Source organism: Lynx canadensis, chromosome B3 (genome assembly GCF_007474595.2).
Source record: "Lynx canadensis isolate LIC74 chromosome B3, mLynCan4.pri.v2, whole genome shotgun sequence".
Classification (NCBI taxonomy): domain Eukaryota; kingdom Metazoa; phylum Chordata; class Mammalia; order Carnivora; family Felidae; genus Lynx; species Lynx canadensis.
The window spans coordinates 121,035,576-121,059,848 of NC_044308.2; the positions used below are offsets into that span (position 1 = coordinate 121,035,576).

The 24,273-nt window shown below is 50.4% G+C and overlaps 1 protein-coding gene across 1 annotated transcript in view; it reads left to right on the forward strand.

Moving 5' to 3' along the window:
- The first annotated feature begins 368 nt into the window (after positions 1-368).
- The window catches only part of ESRRB (estrogen related receptor beta), a 173,384-nt gene continuing 149,479 nt past the window's right edge, over positions 369-24,273 (forward strand). The window contains exon 1 of the mRNA XM_030319636.1: positions 369-676. Coding sequence (XP_030175496.1) covers positions 675-676 — 2 coding nt within the window. The 5' untranslated portion in view covers positions 369-674. The remainder of the gene's footprint in view (positions 677-24,273) is intronic.

Below are 24,273 nucleotides of genomic sequence, written 5' to 3' on the forward strand. Positions count from 1 at the left end.
TAGCCCCTGAGCTAGGAAAACTCTGTTCCCTCCTTTCCTCCTGATCTGGCAGCAAGAATGGAAACTTTCGTGGAAAGCACTTGCACTGACGACATCTCCCAAGTCTGGACTTTGACTTGGGCCCTGATAGGGCCCAGGGCTGGGGATGGGGCCTCTCCTTCAGAGGGTCGAGACCTCCCACCGGCTCCTCCCCTTGCTCTCCCTGCCCACCGTCACTCATCGGCTCCCCCCCCCCACCCCAAGTGACCGCTCCACCCCTAGAGAAGGAACTTTTACACTTGCCCCCTTTGGTGTGTCCTCCCCCATTTCCGCCGCCCTTTTACTGTAGATTTTTCTTCCCAGCTTTCCAGCGCCGGTCCGTGTGGCTGTGGAGTCCGCATGGGGCTCGGTGAAGTTGAAAGCCCAGAGCTTTTTGCTGTTTTGTTTAAGACCTGGTTATGGTTGTGGGATTTTTTTTTTTTTTTTTTTTTTTTTTTTTGTCAGCTGCCTGTTATATCAATCACGGAGTCGGGATCTATTATAGGTTGGGAGTACTGTGTCCTTAGTCACAAAGAGACACAGACAGGGGACTGTCAGCTGTGCCGGAGGAGCTGAGCACCGAGTCATCAGCAAGTGGAAACACCTGAGGGGTAGACCGCTCCCCGCCAGCCCCTGTCCTCCGCCCGGCCCCAAGCATGTGAGTACGGGAACTTCTCCCTTCTCTCTGCCCTGCGCTACCCGGGCATCCTGTCCTTTCCCCCACACCCCCCTTCTCTCTCTCCTTCTCTCTCCTTCTCTCTCTGTCTCTCTTTTTATGGATAAAAATATCTCCCAGTGCCTGCTCTTTCTTCCTGGTTTTCGGCACTGGAAAGCATCTCTGCCTGGCCGTGGCCGTGGCTTGGGGGGGGCGGGGGGGGGCGGCGGAAAATGTCCCCTCTCGCAGACTGTCACGGGAAGGTCAGAGGGACCGGAACGGCTGGGTGGGCCGGCTACCCAAACTCATTCGGAATCCGTAGGTTCCCTTTTATTTTTATTTGTTTTCGCTGAGAAAAAGTAAGTAAATCAAAAGGGCAAGGGAAAGTTTACATGCGGCTCGGCGGGGTGGTTATGTCTCCCAGCGTGAAAACTTTTATTTGCTGGCAGCTCCGGCGTTGGGTGAGCTGAGAAGGTTACAGAGAAAGAGCTAGTTCACACAGGACAGGTGATGATGGAGGGCTCCGGGGGCTTCGGGGAGGGGGGGGGGGACCCAGGGCGGTCCCAGGGACCAGCTTTTCAATAGCAGCTGAAAGGAAAATGACTTTTTTTTCTTTCTTCTTTCTTTCTTTTTATTTATTTATTTTGCTCCACGGAGTGAGTTTGCTTTGAGGAGTCGAGATGAGAGCGGATGATTTGTCTTGCCTTACAGGCTTTTGTTAGCTCACACGTTTGGTGGCTTTCCTTCACCCTGAAAGGGGAACTTGGTGGGGGTGGGGAGGAGGAGTCTGGGGAAGGAGGAAGCCAGGTGTGGCTGTGGATGCATTTTGCTCTGCATCCTTCCCGAAAAGGGAGAAACTTAGTATCATGACTCTTGTCAGAGCCCTGCTTGCTTTAGACAATCGGGGTGCAAGCTCTGGGAGCACATCAGTGGCTCCCAGGGGTGACAGTCCCCCAGACATTGTCAGGAATCCACAGGGCCCACACACCACAAGCTTCCTGTCGAAAATTGGGGACTTTAGATTTTGGATAATGCAGATTATTAACTAAAAATCCTGCACTTGGGGAAGTTTGCCATATATTATTTACAAAGGAATAGTAGCCCTAAATTTGGTGGGGGGAGGAATGTGATGATGTTTAATGTATATTATATGCACTTTTAAAGTTTCTGGGTTTCTGTTTACTAAAAACAATGGTTACCATACTGTATTGCTAAGGACTACTTCTTGATTTGTTTGGGAAAACAGTATCCTAACCAAAAAATAATAATCCTTTCAACAATTTAAAAACATTAAGCAAAACAGATGGGTCCTGGATTATTTTTGATTAAAAATAAATGGTTTTAACAACAAATCTAAGTTGGCAAAAGTCAAGTATATAGACACGTATGTTTAGAGAGACCACTTGATCTTGTTTTACTTCTGACCTTTCTAAAACTTTTCTTTGGGTTCTTTACTTTCGACTATTTTATTTAGGGTTACTAATGTCTTTAATCCATTCATTATTATTTTGGAGGCGAGAGTGGGGGATCAGGAAGGAACAAGAAGTTAGAGGGTCAACTTCACGCGTTCAGGTAGTAAGAACACACGTATGGGTGGAAAAATTCAGAATAAGGAGTTTGGTATAAAATGGGGGGCTCTTGGGGGGGGAGTGTCACTATTTAAAACTTAGTGTGGAAGGTAAAGCCCAAGAAATCAAGAAAACAATAAAAAAACAGGAGTTGGATGTACTCTCTATGTGGCAATATTATTTTTTTCTATTCCAAGGACTCCACTTTGCTGAACATACCCTGCTAAGGTCCCCCACGATAATGCTGAAGTGAGAGTCGGTGGGTTATTGTTAAGGAAAGCTCAGATGAGTCCAGTGAGAAAGACACTGTGTTCAGAAATTGCAGCAGTCAGCTGTTCGCAAAAACTGAACTTCTAGCTGAGGACTTGCGGATCTCAAAGGCTTTTTAGAGAAAGTGTGACATTTTTTAATCTTTGAATGCGAGAGCACGCCATTCTCTCCCCGCCTCAACACGCACCCCGAAGCCTGCTGGCCCAGGATTAAATGCAGTAGGAGAGAGCCCCTCATCTCTGAACAAGTGCTATGTTCTCTGAGCATGAAGAGTGGAGAGAAAATGTTTGTTGGAACATTTAGGCAAGAACCACTCCTTCTTTTGGCTACTTGTGGATGCTTTTAGTGGGGGGTGGGGGGGTGGGAGGAGGATGGGGCTTTGTTTGGCAGTGGGATGGAGGGCCTAGCTTTCACTCTCAAGTTCAGGATGCGGTTTTTCCCTTTGGGCTTATTTCTGGAGAGGCAGTTGGGGGAAACTTCAATGCATTTGCCTAAGGCAGCTTCTGATTACTTAGTTTCTGCTTCAGTAACGATTAATTTTATGTGGACCGAGCTCCCGTCAAACTCATTTTTTTTTTCACACTGATTTCTTAAATGCAATTGGTCACGGGGCTGTCTGCGACTTCATGTCTGCAGAATCTAACCCATTCCATCCTTGTCGTTGTTTTATTTCTCTGAATGTGAGCATGCAGTCGCCCGTGTGCATGAACTGTTGTTTTATGAGTGCCCCCTGCCTCCCCTGAGCACATGGAAACCCAGCCGACCTCCTCCCAAATTGGGGACAGTGGGGCCAATGAACAGGTGCTTTGGAATGCAGCAGACTCAGGTGCAGGACCATCAATCTCCAGGAAGAAGGAATCACAAATACCTGGAAAGCGCTCCCCTAATTCAAACAATTTCACATAGCGGAGGCCTCTCCAAATACCCCGTAAATAAAAGATGGCAGCTGGCAGGATTTTTAAACCAAAGACCATGCACTGCTCTTTCTCCCCATCACTTCATTTCTACAGTGTATCTGTCCATCTTTTTCTTATCTCTATTTTTACATTTCATTACCCTCCTGCTCTCTCTCTCTCTCTCTCCCTCCCTCCCTCCCTCCTCTCTTCCTCCCCCTTCTCGCCTTCCTGAAAAACACATTTCTATCTGGCACAGAAATAAACTCAGATTGTGGGTAGTTATGTTAATCTAATTCAATCCTCAGCGGTTTAAGAGTGAAATTCTATAGTAGAGCTGTTGAGGGCTTTTTTGTTAATGGCTTGGGGATTACATTGAGTTAAAGGCCTCATTTCCTAATCAAACAGAGAGGGAGAGGAGTGACTCCGAATATTTATGAGTCTCCCAGTGAGAGTTTAAACATTCAACTCCAAAAGCAGGGTTTCTGCAGGAGGAAGAGTTTAAAACCCCTCAGGGCTGCTGGGGAAAAAAAAAAAAATTAAACCAGTTAAGCCATCAGCATTTTAGGCTGCTGTAACAACTTTCAGCAAAGTGGAAGATGGGGAACAGAGAGATGAATCGGTCCACAAAGCAAGAATGGAAACTGTGGCAGGGGCGCTCTGAAGCCAGAGTCAGCTGGTGCGTTCAGAAAAAAAGTCCCTTGCGCACAGCAGACACGAATCCTGGTGGCTCATGGTCGGTTCACCAGGGTCTGGAGGGGAATGCGTGCCTCCCACTCCCCAAATCAATTCTCCTCCTCTGGTCCAGAGGTGAGAACATGGAGACGGAGTATGGCTCATTTCCAGCAACTGAGAGTTCCCATGCTGTCTCGTGGAGCAGGTGGAGAGGATTCTCAACCGCCCCCCCACCTTCAAGTCCTGTGGCTGAAATGCTGTGGGCTGTCTCCCCTCCTGAGCCAATTCACATCTCTACCAGCCCCTCTTTTCCCCTTTGCTCTGTGAGTGGGTCCACATCCCTGGTCCCCCCTGCCCTGCTGTCTAGATACAAGGACCTCCAAGCCCATCTGGTTCCCTGTGTCCAAGGAGAAAGCAAGTTGAGATCTTTCTGATCTTCGGCCAGAGAAGGCAAAGAGCAACCTGGCCAAGGTCAAGCAATGTCAAGGCAAAGCTGAGGTCAGGAGTCTTAAGTTCTCCACAACGCTTTTCTGGCCGCTCTCTCCCCTCATTCTCTAGGGTACAGTAGAGGAGAGGGGAAAGTCAGAGCCATATGGCTGCCAAACATGCCTGACTCTCCTAGAGTGTGGTCTCCTGCTTGGGAAGGAAAGGCAGGAATCCCGATACAAGAGGATTCTGAATGCTCTGTGGACACTTGCCTTGCTTTTCTGCCACTGACGAAGTGGGCAATTTCTAGTCCTTTCACTTGGGCCTGTTTTCCTGCTTCATGAGATGAACAGAGGCTCCAGACAGCCGACTTGCTATCAGTGGAAACCTCTGGCTTCTTGCCCCCTCTCTGAGCATTATTCTTTCTCTTAATGCTTCATGCTCAGTGGCCCGTGAGTCCTCTTTCATTACATTTATAGCACATCCACATCAGCTTTGCCATGAAGCCTTCCTCGTGTGGGTGGCCTCCCCCACTTTTTGGAGCCCCCAACAGATCTCCCACCAGCGTCGCATTCATCCCTAGGGTGTGATTGTTTTTGGGTCCCCCTCATTGCACCAGATTCTGCCCAAGGGCAGGGACAACATTTCACTCCCCTTTGTACGTCCAGCTCATCATTGATCATTCCTGCCTGTTCTCTACCAGGTGCCTCTCGTGGATGGCACATGACACGTACTCTTAGTAGGCCCCGGGGCTTGAATCCTGGCACCACCTCTTCTCAGCTCTGAGACTTGAGCTAATTAACCCTGAAGGCCTGTTTTCCCCTCTGCTAACTGGGCATAATCATAGAGCCTACCTCACAGGGTTGTTGGGAAGATGAAATGCACGTAAAGTGGAAGCCCTTTCCCCAGTACGTGGTAGCACTTTTACTGCTCAGCATGGAGCTGTCTCTTCTGTACACATCATGCCACGCCGCTAAAGACAGGCTCCCATGCCTCCCTCTAAGGAGCTATGTCCTAATCAGCTTGGGCTGCTATGACAAACTACCACAGGCCAGGTGACTTTCAACAACAGAAGTTTACTTCTCCTGGTTCTGGAGCCTGGAAGTCCAAGATCAAGGTGCTGGGATGACTTGCTTCGGTGAGGTCCCTCTTCTTCATGTGTTGATGGCCATATTCTCATTGCCTCTTTACATGGAGGAGAGAGCAAGAGCGTTGGCCTCTTCCTCTTTGTAGAAGGGCACTAATCCCATCTTGGGGGCCCCACCCTCATGACTTCATCTAAACCTAATTCCCTCCCAAATGCCCCACCTCCTAATACCATCACACTAGACATTAGAGCTTCAACATACAAATTTTGAGGGAATACAAACATTGCATTTGTAACAGGCTATTTTCCTGAATATTGGCGAGCAGAATCCTGGAGCAGTGAGACTTCTATCCTCATTGTCCAATGAGCTATTCCATTAGGAAACCAGAGGTCAGGGCCTATCAGGACACCCACCCCCCCAATTTAAAAAGAGCTTAGGGCTTTTAAACTACTGCGGGAGAGCAGAGGTTGGGAACCAGGCTTTGGATAGCAGTCCTAAGTGAGAGAGAAAGCCCCAATTCTTTTCTGCTCCATACAGAGTTTGGTCAGCTCTCCTGGCCCTTGCTCACATCCCACAAGCAGTTTTGTTCTTAGGGTCCCCAGGCCACTCCTGCCCCACTGCTCTCCACCGTACATTTGCAGGGGGGAAGTTTGGGCTCTACCTACAGAGCAGGCCAAGCCAGGCTTGTAAAGCCAGGCTGTGTTCTCAGGGAGGCAGGTGCTGCTCTGTCCTCTCTCTCAACATGATCGCTTGACAAGTGAATCCACAAGCCAAGAGGGCCTCACCACAGTTCCTGAGAGGTGTCCTCTCATGGGATGCCCTGGTCCCAGCGTCCTCAACACTCCCTCTGTGTCTCTGTGTAGGGCCCTCCTCTGCTGGCCAGGCAATAAGCCCTACTCCTGTTCTTTCCCCAGATAAGCCTCTATTTCCTGACTGAAGCAGGATCTAGAATGTGAATCCTCATGCCACCCAAACTTACGAAGTGCCCATATTGTCCTCGCTGCCCCCTCTCTGCTCTCCCTCCTAGATTTGGGGGTACCACTACTAAACCCTGAATCATCCTGCCTCCCCTTTGCCTCCTCACTATTCACCTTTGATTTCCAACCGTGCCTGGTATAGTGCCTGGCACATAGTGTGTGTTCCATCAACACATGTAAAGTGAGTTGCTTGGAGTCCCTTCTCTCGAGGGGGCACCTCTGATCCCTTAATCCTGGGAGGGAGTGATTGGAAGTCATGAATGTCCAGCTGCCTTAACTACATCAGCCTGTGACCCATTGATCGTGGTCTTAGCCCTGGGCCCTCTCCCCTCTGTCCCTCCTGCTTTCGTGTTCCTCTGTCTGGGAAAAAAAAAAAAAAAAAAAGGAGTGTCTTTTATTTAGATGTGCACAAACCTTCCTAGGAATTTTATTTCTGTCTGTAAAGAAGCTTTGTCTAAGGCCGATGTCAAATTTAATTGCTAAACTGGTATCTCTCCTGTGACTGTTTCCCTCACTTGTCATGCCCTCTCCTCTCCCCTTCTGGGCTGTACCTGCCTGCCTCCTCTGACTGCTGACACTCCATGGAGCTGTTGTTCCCTTCCTGCTTTAAACCACGCTGTCCCGGGTAGCACGTGTAAGAGGGAGACCTTCCTTCTGAAGCGTTCCAGAGTGTCTGCTTCCATTAGCACAGGACAAGGCTTTTGAAAGGTGGCAAGATAGGAACATCGTCTTAGGTCCCGGAGTCTCCCCAGAACAGTATTTCTGCTCTCTTTTGGAAGGCAGTGGATAAAAACTCAGGCTGCTGAGGGTTAAGTGATAGCAATGAAAAGTCTAGGCATCTCTGGGGGACTGGTGGCTGGCTGAGACGATTGGATTAGCTTGGCTTAGTGATCTTTCCAGCAATGTTCAGGAGTGAAATTATTGCTGATTAGGCCGTGTGTGGTGTGTGGTGTGTGTGCTTGTGTGTGTCTGTGTGTGTGTGCGTGTATGTGTGTGCGTGTGTGTGTGTGTATGTGTGTGTGGACTCAGGGAAGTGATGGGGTAGGATAAGATCTGAGAAAGAAATGTCATAGATTGTTTGCTCCTCAGTCGGCCTCAAAACTGACCTGTCACCCCATGTATATCTGCAGTTACATTAGGGCTTTGTGTGTGTACAAGTGAGCCGGGGAGGGGCAACTCCTTGCAAAGCTAGAAGTATTTTGACATAACAAGTTAAAAGACAAAGTCAGTAGGGGGGAGCTCAAACGTTGAAGGCCACTTGCACCTGCAGCATCTATGGACAGAGGGACAGTCAAGTGCCATGGATAGAGGCTGGGGCCAGGTGGCCCAGCCAGCAGCGATAATTAAAGTGCACATGCTGTCAGGGCCTCAGTTCCCTGATCATAAAATGGTGGATTGGAGGAGGTCTCTTAGGCCCTCCCATTCTAAAAGTTGACATTTTTTTTTTAAGTTTATTCATTTTGAGAGAGAGCCTGAATGGGGGAGAGGGAAGGGCAGGGAGAGAGAGGGAGAGGGAGAGAATCCCAAGCAGGCTCTGGGCGGTGTGGGGCTCGATGCGGGGCTTGAACTCACAGACCGTGAGATCGTGACCTGAGCCGAAGTTGGGCGCTTAACCCGAATAAGCCACCCAGGCACCCCTCTAGAAGTTGATATTTAGAACTGTTGCTCACAATGGAGAGATACAGTGTGCTCCTAACTTAACTGATAACCACAGGTCAGCCCGCCTGTGTCCCTTTACTGCAAGGCCATGGGTCCAAGCCTTTTCTCTGGCTTCATGCCTTTACCGTCCTCACTCAATTCCTATTATCATTGTCCTCAATTTGTTTTTGCTCCTCAGCTCCTCCTCTATAAGGATGCCTGGGCCGTGAGCAGAAAACTGGCCAGGCCTACTGGTTCAAAAACAACCTGTAAATTCTGCATTTTGTTTTTCATTTGTACAGACCATTGTTTCATGCCTCTGCGGTCCTAATATTCTGCCCCCACAATCCTCCGCCGCCGAAGTTGCATCTAGGCTTCCACACGTCTGGAGAAGCCCCGTACCAGGGCACCTGCTCCTCAGGGTTTGCTCAAAGTCCTTTGGCAGCCTCTGGAGAGGGAAGCATGCTTGGGACCTGGAAGAGGGTTCCGAGTCACGGCGGCCTCTGCATGTAGCTCACCCCTCCCTGCCTTTGTTTCTTCACCCATGGGAAAGGGGGTGGAAACGTGCTCTGAGTGCCTCACAAGATGGGTGTGAAGCTAAAATACGAGTCAGAGCATCAACATTCCTTTAACATGGGAAGTGCTTACCAGTCTTAGATTAACTTATTCCCCTTTGGGTGATCTCCACAAAGTGGTTCATGTGGTGACCACACAGGCTTTAGAGCCACACTGGACTCACATCCACCTTGTCCTAGCTGTGACCTTGAGCAAGTTTCCCAGCCTCTCCACTCCACACCCGACTTCCTCATCTGTATAATGGGCATAATGAGAGCATCTCCTCCGTGGAGTTGTGTAGATTAAAGACGACCCACACAGAGGCCCTTGGAGCAGTGGCTCCTAGGTGATAAGCTCTCAGAGCCGTTGCTGGGATGATGGTGGCATTTCGGCTGTTGGATCATTTTCTAGGACCCATGCCAAAAAGGCCAAGGAGAGGGAAATTTCAAAGTCGCTACGTTCCTCCCCCTGGACGGCTTATAGATACGGCAGAAAGTGCTACTCTAGAGGTGGTTCAGAGACACGCCCTGGTCTCCACAATTCTCTCATATCCCGGGCCCAAGTGAGCGTCTTCCCAGCGCCGGCCTGGGGTCTGGAGAGGTCTGACCAAGCCTTTCAGCCCTCAGGGAAATGTGCTCTCCATGGCCCAGCACAGTCCAGGCAGGAAAGCTGGAAATGGTGCAGATGGTCTCGTGCGCCTGCAAGTGGTGCAGAGTCACTGGAGTGTATTTTCTGCCCGGGGCTAATTCCTCCTCCTCGTACAGTGTGACTAAGCAAGGATGGCTTATTTGCCCTTAGTTGATGGTACGTCTTAGGGAATACTTACCGAGGAGAGAAGAATGGGAGTAGGTAAGGATAATTTCCACCAAGGTGGTCTGATTCGTATATTTCAAGGGACTTGTAGAACCAACATCACTCTTAGGGGGAAATTCCTAATCCAGACTTGTGGCCAGCCTGTGTTTTTGTGCACACGTGTACGTTAAGGGTATCGTGGTCAGCCATCCATGACTCTCTTCCTTCCCCATCTCGGGCTGAGAGTCATCTGGAAGGAACATGTAATTACTGTTTACTCCAGGGCACTCAACTGAGAACACCCTCATGTAATGACTCTTGAGTTAATTCTGTCTTCAGATGCCCATCTGCTATTGCTTCTTTGGAAACCAGTGGGAACCAAGCACCACTTTTTAGCCCAGGGGAGAAGATCAACGAGATGGATATTAGTCCCTGTAAGTTTCAGGCTTTACTCTTGGGCACAGAAATATTGGTGGTAGCATCTTTCTCATGCAGAATTTTCACACCAGATTTCTGCGCTTAGTGATAGAAATTTCAAAGCAGAATCAACCGTTAATCTAATGAGCAGTCTTGGTGGATTTGGAACAGTCAGCAACATTGACAAGGGAAGGGAATTCAGAAAGATTCTAGAGGCAGGACTGTAGCATTTATATGAAGTTTTAAAACATGCAGAGATTCTATGTATTGCCTAGGAATCAGACATAGACATGCATGAGAATGAGAGACAGCAACTCCAGGAGAGGAGGGCTACGTGCTTATTAGCGTGTGTTCTCTATACCCGTTTGCCAAGCACACACGTTTGCTTGGGCTTCCTTGGGCTCGTCTTGCTTTCTTTCCCCATTTATTTGGGGGAATGAATTTGTGTGGGGGAATGGGAGAGGGGTAAGGCAAGTGGATGCATTATAATGAAGGCTGTGGACTCTAATTGCTAAAAATATCAGAAATATTACCTTGAAAATGACACTCTACTGATGCAGCTGGACACTGTTGTGGAGGCTACCAAACTGTTTACGGAAACAAAACTGATTTTTATGGCAGCACATTGAGCAAGCCTTTAGATGAACTTCCAGAAGGCCCCCGTTCTCGCCTAGCTCTGACACTGCCTGATAACTTCATACGAGCCACTTGATGTCTCTCTGCTCTGTTTTCTTTGCTGATAAAGTGAATGGGCGGACTAGCTGACCTCTTCCCGATCCTGAACCTTCTCCTGTGCCCCACCTGGGCAGTGATCATCTTGCATTGCTACTCTTGCCTGGTGGTTTCCCCTCCAGAGTTAGGCTCTCTGGCAGGGACTGGTGTCCCCATTCCCCGGGCAGGCCTCGACAGGAGTCACCCAACATGCCTTTGAATGTCCTCAATGCCAGGCCCCCAACCCAGTATGGACTTCGCTGTTTCAAAACAATGCCGCAGGCCTGGCTGATTCTCTTAATGGCCTCAGTTTCTACCCTCTGTGCCCCCCTCATTGTGTCCCCCTCATGCCTCCATGGTGTGAATTGGAAAACCTTTCACAATATATAAATTGAGCCTCCCTGAAAACCAACCCACTGAAAACACCTTTAAGGAGGGACACTATTTCCCAACTGCCACGACTACTGCTTACTTAACTATTCTACTGTCTGTTTCTGTTCTCTCCCCCCCCCCCATCATATTCTATTAATTTAAAATATTACATTTGGAGGCTTGCTAAATAAGGAGACCTCGGAGCACTAAGTGTCCTTATCCATTTTCTGGGTCCTCGTGTGCTTCCCTTGTAAAGATTTCTTTCTTATTTTTTACTAATGGCCTTGATTTTTATCATTAATGCTGCGTGGCCATTCCTTTTACTGCATCTAGCTTATGTCTAAAATATTCTCCCACAAGTCTTTACTCTGCTTCGATTGATCCTTCAAGCCACTTTTCACTTCTGTCTTTGCCATTTCAGGAACTTAGAAAGTGACTCCTTGTACGTTGGACCCTTGATCCCGGGCCTTTCCTAGCCCCGCACCAAAATTTCCCAGAAGAATGATTCTTACAGTTGGACTTTCACAGTTCAGGTGGTCCTGGGTCTCTGTTATTTCCATACTGAGCCTGGGGATATGCTTTGTTCTCTACCGCCTAAAACCTCCTGTTCCCTTTAACCAGCACCTTCCACACTGCCGATGAACCACATTATGAATTGAAAGCCTGAAAAATTCTTCAGTACCTCTCTTTTGCACTCTATTGTGAAAGATTCCACCTTCCCTCCCCCTGACAATAATCTCACACACATTAAATGCACCATTACCTGGTACCTAAGCATGACATTTCCTCCTCAAGCCATTTCCTCTCTCTTTCTCAGGACTTCATTCCTTTTATTGTCAAATAATATTCCGTAACATAAATACAAAACATTTTTGCTTGCAGTTTTTTAAAGTCATTGTTTCGTTTTTTAGATTTGACCTATGAGTGAAATCATTTGGTATTTGCCTTTCTCTGTCTGACATATTTCCCCTGGCATAATACCCTCCTCGAGACATTTCTTTACCGTTGCATCTTACATTGTTATGTAGTGCTTGCCTAGTTTCTTGACGTTTTCCTGCGTCCTCCCTCTGCAACTACTCTTCTGAGTGTGGGAAAAGGAAAGAGGCATCTATCGAGGTCGTGTTATGCGCTGGAAACTTGGAATAGTTCACTTTCACTGACCCTTTTGATGACCGAAAGATGGGAGTATTCTTCTTCTTCTTCCCATTTTACAGAAAAGGAAACAGAGACACAGAGGTTATGGACCTTGCTGAAGGTCACCCAGGTGGTAGGAAGTATGGTCTGACATCATCTTCCACAGTATATACCACAGAGCAAAATGCAAGAAGGCAGCCAATAAAAACCATACCAGTACCCTTTGGTATCATTTACATAAACATTGAACTTGGCCCACAGTTCCAAAGTTTTAGTGTTCTATTTACTTTCTTGGAAAGTGTCAGGTGCCCCCTTCACGGACCGTATGAGAGATGTTACAGCTCTTGCTTCCAACCCCCAGTTCCTGGATCCCTGCGTCCTTGTAAATATCACCACACACACACACACACACACACACACACACACACACTTCCATCAAGTGAGACCTCCGTTAATCACCCTTACCTCTCCTTTACCACTGCTAACAGTCTTGCTTCTCCTAAACAAATGTTAGAATTCTCTCGGGAGGAGCTGGCAACCATATTGGTAAGATGGATATCCCTCTGTGGCTACAATGGGTAGACTTTAAGAGCTCCCGGTGCAGGGTCCTCTTTCAGAAAGTGCGTCCCTGTTTTCTCCTGTGTTGTTATGGCTCCTTCTTCCCATTCCTTCTTCTGATGTTTAATCCTCCCTTCAGTTAACCCATGGACAGTGTTCTTGTTGCCTTTGTTTCCTACTTTGTCTCTCCCCCCCCCAGCCGTAGTCTACTGCATGGTTTTCTTACTGAGGGAGCGAGGGGAGGCAGGAGGGGTCTGTCGCCAATGCCATCACCTCAGAGCTGGACTCCTTGCCCAATCTCCTGTGACGTTTGTCTCCTCTTGATTCACCCAACTGGGTTCTTGGGATGCTCATCACATCCCTGAGGACAGTTATAATATTTCCCACCTTGGGTGGAGTCCAGCATGCACTCACTGTTTGGGACAGGGTTTTTGTCATCTCCCTGTCCGTGACCTTCCATGGAGACATGTTCATCAGGCTTCTACCTTTCCTCTGGCTTCCCTTTCTCTTAAGTGGCCCTCGTAGCCTGCAGTCTGCCTCCTGAATACGGTGGGTGGAGGCAGCCAGGAGTCACTGGCCTGGCCTTCACAATGAAATGCTAATGGATGTTTGATAGTCACTGATATGATTCCCAATATTTCCTACATTCCCTCTTATCCCTGAGCCCCAGGGTCACATTGACAACCTCTGTTAGGTCACTGAAGTTCCTTACACAATTTAGTGGCGAAGTTTTCTTTTTTTCTTTTTCTTTTTTTAAATGTTTATTTTGAGAGTGGGGGGGAGGGAGTGGGGGAGGGGCAGAGAGAGAGGGAGACCCAGAATCCGAAGCAGGCTCCAGGCTCTGAGCTGTCAGCACAGAGCCCGATGCGGGGCTCAAACTCAAGAACCCGAGATCATGACCTGAGCCCAAGTCAGATGCTTACCGACTGAGCCCCCCCAGGCGCCCCTAGTGGGGAATTTTCTGTCTCTGAAGTACCCACATTCCTTGGGGACTCTGTTTCTCACCGTGTCTGAGGTTCTTAGGGTCTCCAATTCTTCCATCTCTTTTTTGTGGGGAGAAGATGGAAGTTCTCCGGAGGGGGAGGGGAGCTAGTTCGATGTAACGGTGGTTGCTCTCCATGGAGGCCACTGGGTCCGCAGCTGCGTGGGACAGGGTATTAGGGTGGCCTGTAGGATCTGTTGGTTTCCCGCATCATGGTCTTGATCCAGGCTCTGGTTCTCCAGATTGGAGACCAGTGTTCTCCCCTATTCTTGGGGCCTTTGCAAATCAGACAGACCCCCCAGATTGGGTGAGTCTGTTCCTTAATCTTTGCCTTTTCATCTGACGGGCATGCAAGTGTCTCTGCTAGATGGTTTTGGCATTTCTCCTGTTTGTGTGTTCAGCCGACACCCTGGCTGTTTGGGGGAGACTCCTGAGAGGTGGGGAAGGGAGTGTTCCCGGTCAGTGTCCCTAAAAGCAGAGCCTGAAATGGGGATTCTCTGCAAGAGATGTACTGAGGGAGTGCTGTCTGGAGAAACCTGTAGCAGAGCAAGGGGAGAGAGATTGGGTGGAGGAGGGGCTAAGGAAGGACATGGATTCCCATGAGGAGCTCTGGACCATAAATGCCACCTGTACCCCCATATTGGCCAGTCATTGTCTGCAAACTGCCCTAAGGGGAAGGAGTAACTTCCTAGGCTCTTCTGGAAGAAGAGGGCTCCCACTGGTCAAGGACAACTCTCAGGGGAAGGCTGCAGCCCTCCGCAGCTGGGGATGGGTGCAGAGGGATCTAAGCAGAGCACCACCAGCACCTACCTCACAGAGCTTACACGAGCCAGGATCCTGGTGCGGGCTTCTGTCTCTCTCCGTCTCCATGCGAGCCCTCTGGAATTTGACGATGAGCTCCCATCACTCTCCAGGCTGAGCCCAGGGAAGAGCCCTGCATATGGACCCTGCAGATGGAAGATGGCAGGTTACAAAGACAGGAGCCCTGAAAATGCCGATGCCAGAGACTGCATTATTGCACCCGAGGGCCACAGCAAACCCTGAGGGGCTTGGGATCTCCGATTATAGCTGAAGAACAGAGGCTCCCACATCAGCCTACCTGGGGGCACTGCAGACCTACAAAATGGTAAAGTTGAGTTTTGTACTCCAGCCTGATTAATTGCCTGCATAGCTCCATGCCATCTTAGCACAAAACCAGTAAGGCTCGTTCGGGGAACACTGGGGTCAGGTCCCTGAGGGCCTGCCGGCCTGATAAGTCCAGGTTGCCCCCCTCATCCCTGTCCCCGAGGGCTTGAGGCTTCTCCCAAGGTATGCTCCTCACCCCACTGAAGCCCCTTCCCCAGCCCCAAGCCAAACCACATCCTCTCTATGTTATCGTAAGATACTTTCTCCCTGAGGCTGCGCTAGTGATAGGCAGCCCGAGAGTAAAGCACCCCCATTCTGCATGTCAGAGCCCATCGCTGACTCCTGCCAGATGCCCACCTACCGAAGGCACCTAACCACTCACATCCGTGCTCTTGGAAATGTGCATTCACTCTCGTGTGCCAGCTGCTCAGACCTTCATGTACTCACTCGGACTGCTCCTCACCCGATCTGTGCTCTGCACCGTCAACACCAACTAAAAAGCAACGTCAAGACACAAAGCTGTCCCCATGTGGAAGGAGCCTACACGTGCACATAGAAACCTCCTGGCTTGCTGCCAAAGGAAAAAGTTCTGGCTTTGGACTGGGGCAGATCTGTTTCCGGTTCTGGTTCTGCTGCTTCTCTTTATGGTCCCGGGACGTTAATCTGCTCCTCTGCGCTCAGTTTCCTCTCCTGTGCACAGGGATGATGGTCACATCCAGTCTCCTGGGTTCGTTGGTGAGGGGTAAGTGAGGTGAGGCAGGAGGAAGCATGACCCGGGGACTTGGCTCAGGAGCTCTGCTCTCCTTGTGACAAGGTGGCTGAAACTCACAGACAATGAGTGCCATAGAGTTGCTAGGGACACAAATCTGGGCGGTGGGGTTCTCGGGGTGAGAGTATTAGCTGCCGACTCAAGAATTTTACTGTAGACACGGGAAGAGGGTGGGAATGAGGTTTGCCTTGGAAGATATTTGGTGCCGTACAATTACCCGCTCCTTCTCTCCGTTCAGGACCCCAGGACACTCTTGAAAAGCCACACTGCTTTCTTCTCTGGCTGTGCCAAGCACAGAGTGGGGAAGAAAGCACCTTCCTGCCAACAGCTTTTTCCAGTGTCTGGCATGTTTGCTTCCCTGGGTACGGGGAGGCTCTGGGGTGCCCGGGCCACCATCTGCTGGAGCCGCCATGCCTGGGCCCAGCACCAGCCCAGCCTCCAAGAGGACCCCAGCCCCAGCTTTTGGCAGTTGCCTGGGCCAGGGGAGCCCTGGCCCGGGCTGCATGACCTCACAGCTGTGCCTTCCGCCCCTCGGGGGCTTGTGTTTCTGTCTCTCTCAGGGGCCCATCCCGGCTGCTGGGCAGAGGGCCCACTGTCCTTCAGTACCAGAGGCTCACGTTGCCTGGCCTGTGCCAGCAGTTGGCAAAGGATTTTCAACCAAGAGGCCCCGTTTCTCTTGCATCCGTGGCTGCCTGCTTGTCCCACCAGAGGCATGGACCCCAAGTGGGGGTGGGGCTTTGCCAGCTTTTCCATTTCTCTTTGACAGGTCTGGAAACTCTTTGAAAGATATCTAGTTTCACATGAGTCGAGGGGGAAAATCATGCAGGTGGCTCTGAAAACAGAAACACTTGTTAAATTGTAGTGAAAAGATACTGACACTAAGCAAGATGTGAGTTTTCTAACCTGACTCTATGGAAGAGTATATGGCTTGTGATGGGGGTGGGGGTGGGGGTGGGGGTGGTGGATGAGGAGGGGGAAATGGGGGAGAGGAGGAGAGAGTCAGGAAGAGAAGGGAGGGGGAGAGGAGGAGGGAAAAGAAAGGGGGGAGGAGGAGGGACGAGGAGGAGGGAGGAGAGAGGAGGGGGAGGCACCCCCATTATGGAACACACACCATGAAGCAGGTGCCCCGTTTGGTGCCCCACTCCTGTCATTCCTCCTCAACAACCATAGAAAGTGGGTGCTGTGATTTCCCCCCATTTTACAGATGAGAAAGATGAGGGTCAGAAGAAGTCAATGATTTGCCCGAGGCCACACAGCTGCCGAGTGGCTGCAGGGGATTTGAACCTGGTCTCTCTCTAACACACATGCTTGCTTGCTTGCTTTCTTTCTTTTCTTTTTTTTTTAACACACTTTTACATACATTTTAATAGTTGAACCACAACAATATATTCAAAAACTTACAGAATCTTTTTAAGTTAAGTGGTTGAGTTTATGTTGCAGGTTGTTTTTATTGTGACAAAATACACACAACACAAGATTCACCATCTTAATCGTTTTTAAGGCTACAGCTCAGAGATGCCAAGTTCATTTATACTGTGTGACTATCATCGCCATCCATCGCCAGGGTACCTCTTGTCTTGTAAACCTGAAAGTGTCCCCATCGAACGCTAACTTGCCGTTCTGCCTCACCCCCAGCCTCTGACAACGGCCACCTACTGCCTGTCTCTATGAATCTGACTGCTCTAGGGACCTCATGTGAATGGAACCCTACAGCACCTGTCTTCTTACAACTGGCTTATTTCACTTAGCATAATATCCTCAGGTTTCATCCGTGTTGTAGCATGTGTCAGAATTGCCTTCTTTTTTAAGGCTGAATAACGTTCCATTGTAGGTGTAGACTTCCTTTTGCTCATCAGTTCATCTGCCAATGGATGCTTGAGTTGCTTCTACATTTTAGCTTTTTGAATAATGCTGCCATGAACATGGGTGTGTAGATATCTCTTCAAGACCCTGCTGTCAATCCCTTTGGGTCTATACCCACAGTGGAATTGCTGGATTGTATGGTAAGTCTATTACTGACTTTTTGAGGAACCACCGTACTGGTCTCCACAGTGGCTGCACCATATTGCATTCCCACCAGTAGGGCACAAGGGTTCCAATTTCTCCATGTCCTCACCAACATTCATTATTTTCTGGTTTTTTGATCGTAGCCACCCTAGTGGGTGTGAGGTGGTATCTCACTGTGGCTTTGATTTGTATTTCCCTGATCAGTGATGTCGGGCATCTTTCCACATGTTATTGGCCATTCATTTATCTTCTTTGGAGAAATGTCTATTTAATTCCTTTTCCCACTTTCTAATCAGGTTGTTTGGTTTCTTAGGCTTTTGAGTTTTAGAGTTTTCTATATATTCTGGATGTTAATCTCTTATCAGAGGTATGATTTGAAAATAGTTTCTTTCATGCTGTCCATTGACTTTCACTCTGTTGATGGTATCCTTTTATGCACAGAAGTTTTTAATTGTTATGAAATCCAACGTGTCTCCTTTTTTATCTTGACGTCTGCCTTTGGTGTTCTTGTCAAGAGGTCATTGCCAAATCCAATATCATGAAGATTTGCCCTGTTTTCTTCCAAGAGTTCTATCATTTTAGCTCTTACATTTAGGATTTGACACATTTTGAGTTAATTTTTTTGAATGGTGCTAGGTAAGGGTCCAGCTTCGTTTTTCAGCATGTGGATATCCAGTTTTCCCAACACCATTCGTTGCAAAGACTATACATTCTTTGTTGAATGGTCTCAACACCCTTGTCAAAAATCATCTGACCCTATGTACAAGGGTTTGTTTCTGGCATACCTATACATTTAACCACTTTTTTAAACAAATTTTTTCAAGTTTATTTATTTTGAGACAGAGAGAGAGAGCACAAGTGGGGGAGAAACACGGAGAGAGGGAGAGAGAGAGAATCCCAAGTAGGCTCCGCAGGCAGGCTCCACAGGCTCTCCCAGCACAGAGCCCGAGGCAGGGTTCAGACCCAGGAACTGTGGAATCATGACTTAGATCAAAATCAAGACTCATACACTTAACCGACTGAGCTACCCAGGAGCCCCTGAACCGCTTTCTTGTACTGCGTCTCAACACTGTGCAATGCTCAGGAGAATGGTGGAATATCAGAGCTGCTGGAGACCCCAAACAAGTCAGGAGCACTTCCCCAATCCGCAGGTGGAAAAACAGGCCGGTGGACAGAGCACTCTCAGTACAGTGCTCGTGCCAGTACAGGATACTGTGAGGGTCCTCACCTCCTGGAGCAAATTGAGGGGTTCGTGGGATGCTTTTCTTGCATTTTAGCAAGTGGTCCATTCTGTGGGCAAATGCACTTGTGTGTTTTTGGAAACCTAAAGTGTAGAAGATGGAGGAGAGAGAGGAAGCAACTAGACAGGGGTGAGATGTGCTGGTTGGGAGGCCACTTAAATGCCTCGAGTCAGGCTCCAGGACCACCATCTTCTGGGTGGCTCTGGGTGACGCCCCTCCCCTCGCCCCTCCCCCCACATGTGCAGCAGGCAGCCTTAAAAAGCATGTGCGTGGGACAAGGAGTACTGCTCCTCCGTGGCCAGGGTCCCCATGGGCCCCCAACACCTGTCCTATGCTCCCTGCCCACCTTTACCTCTTTCCTGCCTGTCACTATCCTTGAGTCCCATGCTCCTGCTGTGCTGAAACACCCAATTTCCCTGAACAAGGGCCAGGCTGGGTCACACTCCTGTGTCCCTGCTCACATAGATGCCTTTACAACTCTGCTGGGCTGTCCTTCTCAGAGCCGGCTTCACTGTCTCTCCTCTTGTAGAAGTCCTCTCTCCAGCCCTGGTCTATGCATGTACTCTGGGCCCCTTCCACAGTAGCCCCCGAGTTACCGCCACATGTCTGTCTTCCCATCAGGACCGGGATCTCTTGAGCCAGAAATTGTGTTGCAAGTATTGAAAAGAATGCCCTGAAGAATGTGTGTGTGTGTGTGTAATCCTCAGTGCACGCAATAGCTGCTCAATACACTTGTGAATCCAGTTCAGAAAGGGAACGGTGGCTAAAAAGCCAGGTATCAAGAGAGTTGAGCACTTAGCATGGACTGGGGGTGGGGTGGGGTGGGAGAGTGAGGTGCGGGCTCATCAGCCAGTACTTTATGGTAGTTAGGAAAAAGCGACTGGGTATCTTTCTGGCCACCATGCCCCACTAACTTTAGTGTAAAATTAGATTTTCATTCTGGGAAAGGGGCCACCAATGAACTGGTTTTCCCAGGGCTCAGGAAGGAGTGGGGAGAGGGGGTGGTGTCTGGTCCAAGAATAAAATAATCAAGTCCATCTCAGGTTTAATTCCCCTTCTGCCTCATGCCCCCGACTGTCACTGCCACCAGCTGGTCCAGGTGCCAGCAGGTCACCCCTGTTCCCTATCCCGGGCCCCCGCAGGGAGCTGGAGGCTCTGTGCACCCCAACACTGGCTGGCCCAGCTGGAAGCAGCTGTGCACAGCACAGACGCTACATGTCACAAGCCAGGCACTGACCTATGCAAACACAAGCAGAATTATAGCCACCCATAAACAAATTAGCATCCTTTAAAAGGTGAAAAGCTCCATAAAATGTCTGGGTTTTGTTTACGGCTTGTAGGTGGGGGTGACAGAGCCTTGGATTAAATCGCCGGGGTGCCCGCGCGGCGCTGGCTCTCCTTCCTTCCCCTCGCCTGTCCCCAGCCTTAGGGGCGCACAGACCGGGGCGCACTCTCCGGCTCACGGCCCCGCCTTCGGTGGCCACTCAGTCCGTCCTGCCGTTGTTCCTGCCAGCCCGGGTCCCAGCAGGTGTTCCCTAATTAGCAATCTCTTCATTTCCAATCAAAGCACAAAGCGGCCCCAAAAGCCTGTCTTTATGAGGGAGCCAGCAGCGGCTAGGGATGTGCGGGGGGATAATTGTCTTCGCCAGTGGCGGCAGTAAGCGGGCTGGCTAATTCATTATTGTAATAACTTTGCTTGTCCTTGGGGAGGTGGGGGAGGGAAGGGGGAGGGGGGAGGGGACCGAGTGGCTGAGGGTGGGGCGGGGTGAGGGTCTGGGGCAAAGGGGTGGGAAACAGACGAGCGAATGAACCGGCACAGGCTGGCTCCCCTTCTCGCCACTGGCTCTGCACCCACTTCCCGCTGCGGGTAAGTGACTTGGCTTGCCAGCCCTCTGCCGCAGCCCCCGAGTGGCCCGGAGGCCGGACTTTGCACGGTCTGGGGAGGAGCCTGGGTCCTGAAGGAGGCTCTGGGAAGCCGCTGCTCAGTCACCCCCCCCCCCCCGCCACCCCCACCCCGGGGCTGCGATCCCGAAGAAGTCGGGGTCAGGGCTGTGTGGTGGGGTCCCGGGAGCCAGCCCTCTGTCTTACCAAGGGCTCGAGTCCTGTCGACTCCTGGACTCTGAGTGTCATCCTGCCTGGGCACGGTGGTGGCCGAGGGTCACTAATTAGAATGCCTCAAAGGGCTGCCTTACACTTCTGTTGGCAGAACAACATAGGTGACAGACCGAGTCTATGGGGCTACAGAGGTGGCTGAGTGCATCCGTCAGATAAGGCTGAGGTGGGGCTGGCCCGGCCACCCTCTTACTCTGTCCAGGTGCACTCTCCCTGAACCATTTCTCCCACAGTGAGCGGGGGCCTTGTGAGTAAAATGTGGGAGAAGCCCCGCGTGGCAGCCGTGGGCTGGGTCCTCCCACGTGGCTTTGTGGAGGGTTTGGGACCCCGTCTGAGTCTCCATCCAAAAATGAAATGCAGGTACAGAGGCAGGCGGGGAGGGTGTCCTAGGGGAGGAAACAGCAGGGGCGAAGGCAGAGGGTGAATCCCGGGATTGGGGTTGAAAGGAGGCAGGTCCTGGGGGGGGGCAGGCAGGGGTGGGGGGTGTGCCAAGGACTCACAGGAGATTTGGGGATGGAGGGTGAGGTTGGCCCATGGACTGACAGACAGCCTTTATCTCTTGTGCCCCCAAGTCAAGAGCAGCACAGCCCCTGTTAGAGAGCCCGTGGATGGGCTTGCCCTGCCCTGGAGGGAAGGCATTAGGGAAAACTCTTGGCTGTCCATGGCAGCAGTCATGGGTTAGAAAAGGCCTGGGCATGGGGCGCTTGACTGGCTCTGTCAGTAGAGCATGGGACTCTTGATCTTGGGGTCGTGAGTTCGAGCCCCATGTTGGACATGGAGTTTACTGAAAAGAAAAGTCCTGGACCTGGCCAGGGACCCTCCAGGGGGACACAGGGAAAAGAATTTGTTCCCCGGACTCCTCCCGCTCCCCCTGCAGCTGCAGCCTCAAATCCCTGCCCGTGGTACTTGCCATGGGACATTGGAAGTGGGTTACTGACCAGCCTGGCGAGGAGCCCGGAGTGTTTCCCCCAGCCGTGGTGCACAGTGGTTAGGGTAGTGGGCTCTAGAATCAGAAAACCTGTGATCGAATCCTGGCTCCTTCAGCTAATTCACCACTTTGTGCCTCGGCGGCTTCCTCATCTGTCTGTAAAATGGGGGTGATGTGTTCCTACCACACGACACCACGGTGCTGGCTGGTAGTGAGGGCTTCTGCTCTTAAAGACATGGGAATGGGGGCGGGGGGGAGGGACACGGGGAGGGGGTATTCACTGCTCCTTCTTTCACCTATTGTGTTGCTCATCTGTGAGGTGGGACCGGGAGGCTGAACTTGGATGCTCTGAGGTTCTCAGGTTGAAGAACGCCGGGAGGAGCCACGGCAGGGAGGGCTGTGGGCTAACGAGATCTCTACATCCATCTGGAGGATGAGGCCCAGCCCGGCCCCTGTCTGTGTGGTTCTGGTGGGGAGGCCCTGAGGCTAGCTCCTGGCTCCCTCACCTGTGTGATGGGGGTGGGGGTAGAGGGCTGTCCTCCTGGCCTCGGGCCTGGTCTGGCCCATAAAACAGAGTCTGGGAGGCCCGGTGTCCAGCTCCCAGCCCTCTCAATGGACATTTGCTCTGGCTTTGATCCCTGCCTCACACACTAGCTGCAGAATCCCGAAAAACAAAAAGCCAGCCTTCTTCCCCCACCCCCAGTTTACAGATCATTCTACAACAGCCTTTCAGCAGTTATTTTTTAATTTTGTTTAATGTTTATTTATTCTTGAGAGGCAGAAGGGGAACGGGGGAGGGGCAGAGAGAGGGAGACACGGAATCCGAAGCAGGCTCCAGACTCAGAGCTGTCAGCGCAGAGACCAACACGGGGCTCGAATCCACAATCCTCAAGATCGTGACCTGAGCCGAAGTCGGATGCTTAACCGACTGAGCCACCCAGGTTGCCCCTTCTTTCAACCATTATTTATGAAGCATCTATTATGTGCTGAGCAGGAGAATCCAATGCTGACAAGTGAACGAGGGAATAGCTGGGGATCCCCTTCTCTCTGGGGACCGAGAAGGCCAATCTGAAGAGGTGACATTTAAGTTTCAGCCTCAATGAAACTTCAGCCAGCTTAGCATCTGTACAGGCCAGGGTAATGCTGTCTGATGGAAGTATAATGCAAGCCACAAATGGGAGGCACGTGGATAATTTTAAGTTTTCTAGTAGCCACATTTTTAAAAAGCCAAAAGAAACAGGTAAAACTAATTTTAATAATATATTTAATTAACACAGTGTATCAAAATATTATTTCAACATGGACTCAATATAAAAATTATTACCGAGATTTTTACATTCTTTTTCTTGTACTGAATCTTTGAACTCTAGTGTCTGTTTTACACTCACAGCACTTTTCAACTCAGACAAGTCGCGTTTCAAGTGCTCAGTAGCTCCGTGTGGCTGGTGGCTCCTCTATTTGACAGCACAAGTCTAGAAGTTAAGAGCACCAATCCGTGCTGTGTGACCTTGGGCAAGTTGCTGAACCACTCTGTGCCTTGGTTTCTTTATCTATAAAATGGGGTAGTAATAGAACCTGCCTCTTAGATCTGTTAGGAGAATTAAATAAACTCATAAACATAAAGAGCTAAAGTAGTGCCTGGCAGGCGGAAAGTGCTGTTGAAATGTTAGCTATTAATAAGAAGAATTAGAAAAACGAGAATAATAAATCTCTGAAGAAAGAGCAGCCACGACAGACAACAGACAGCAGAAAGAAGACCTGGACGGTGGACGGGGTGGGGGGCGGCGCTGGGGCAGAGGTGGCGAAGGGCACGGGGGGGCACCGGCGGGGCGATGCCCATCACACCCAGCCTTGAAGAGCTTGGTTTTCAGTTCTGTGAGCAGAGCCTGAGAAACCAGAGAAAATTCTAGGGGCCGAGACTGTCTGGCACCTGTTGCCATCTCAACGGATGGGGTGTGATCCCTGAGTAGGGGGCGATGGGGGGGGGGGCGGGGGGTGCTGGTGCACCCCCTCGGTCCTCCTCATCCTGCTCTCCAAAACTGTTGCATTTCTCCGCGCCCCCCCCCCCCCAAAGCCGACTGAGAGGCCGGGGCATCAGCTGGAGGGGGAATATTAATGATTCAATTTTCAACCGGGTTCCACTCCAGGGCCTCGCCTGCGACATGCATTTTTAATCATAACAAAACAGAATGACAAAGGGAGTCATTTGCAGCCAGGCGGCCCCTGCTGGCTGGCCCCCCTGAAGGGTCTGCTTGGGGGGAGGAGGAGCTGGCTTCCCAGCCCACAAGACATTCCTCATTCTGGTGCCCAACTTCAGAGAGGGTCTGGCTGTGGGCCCAGCCTCTGGTCCCGCCATACCATA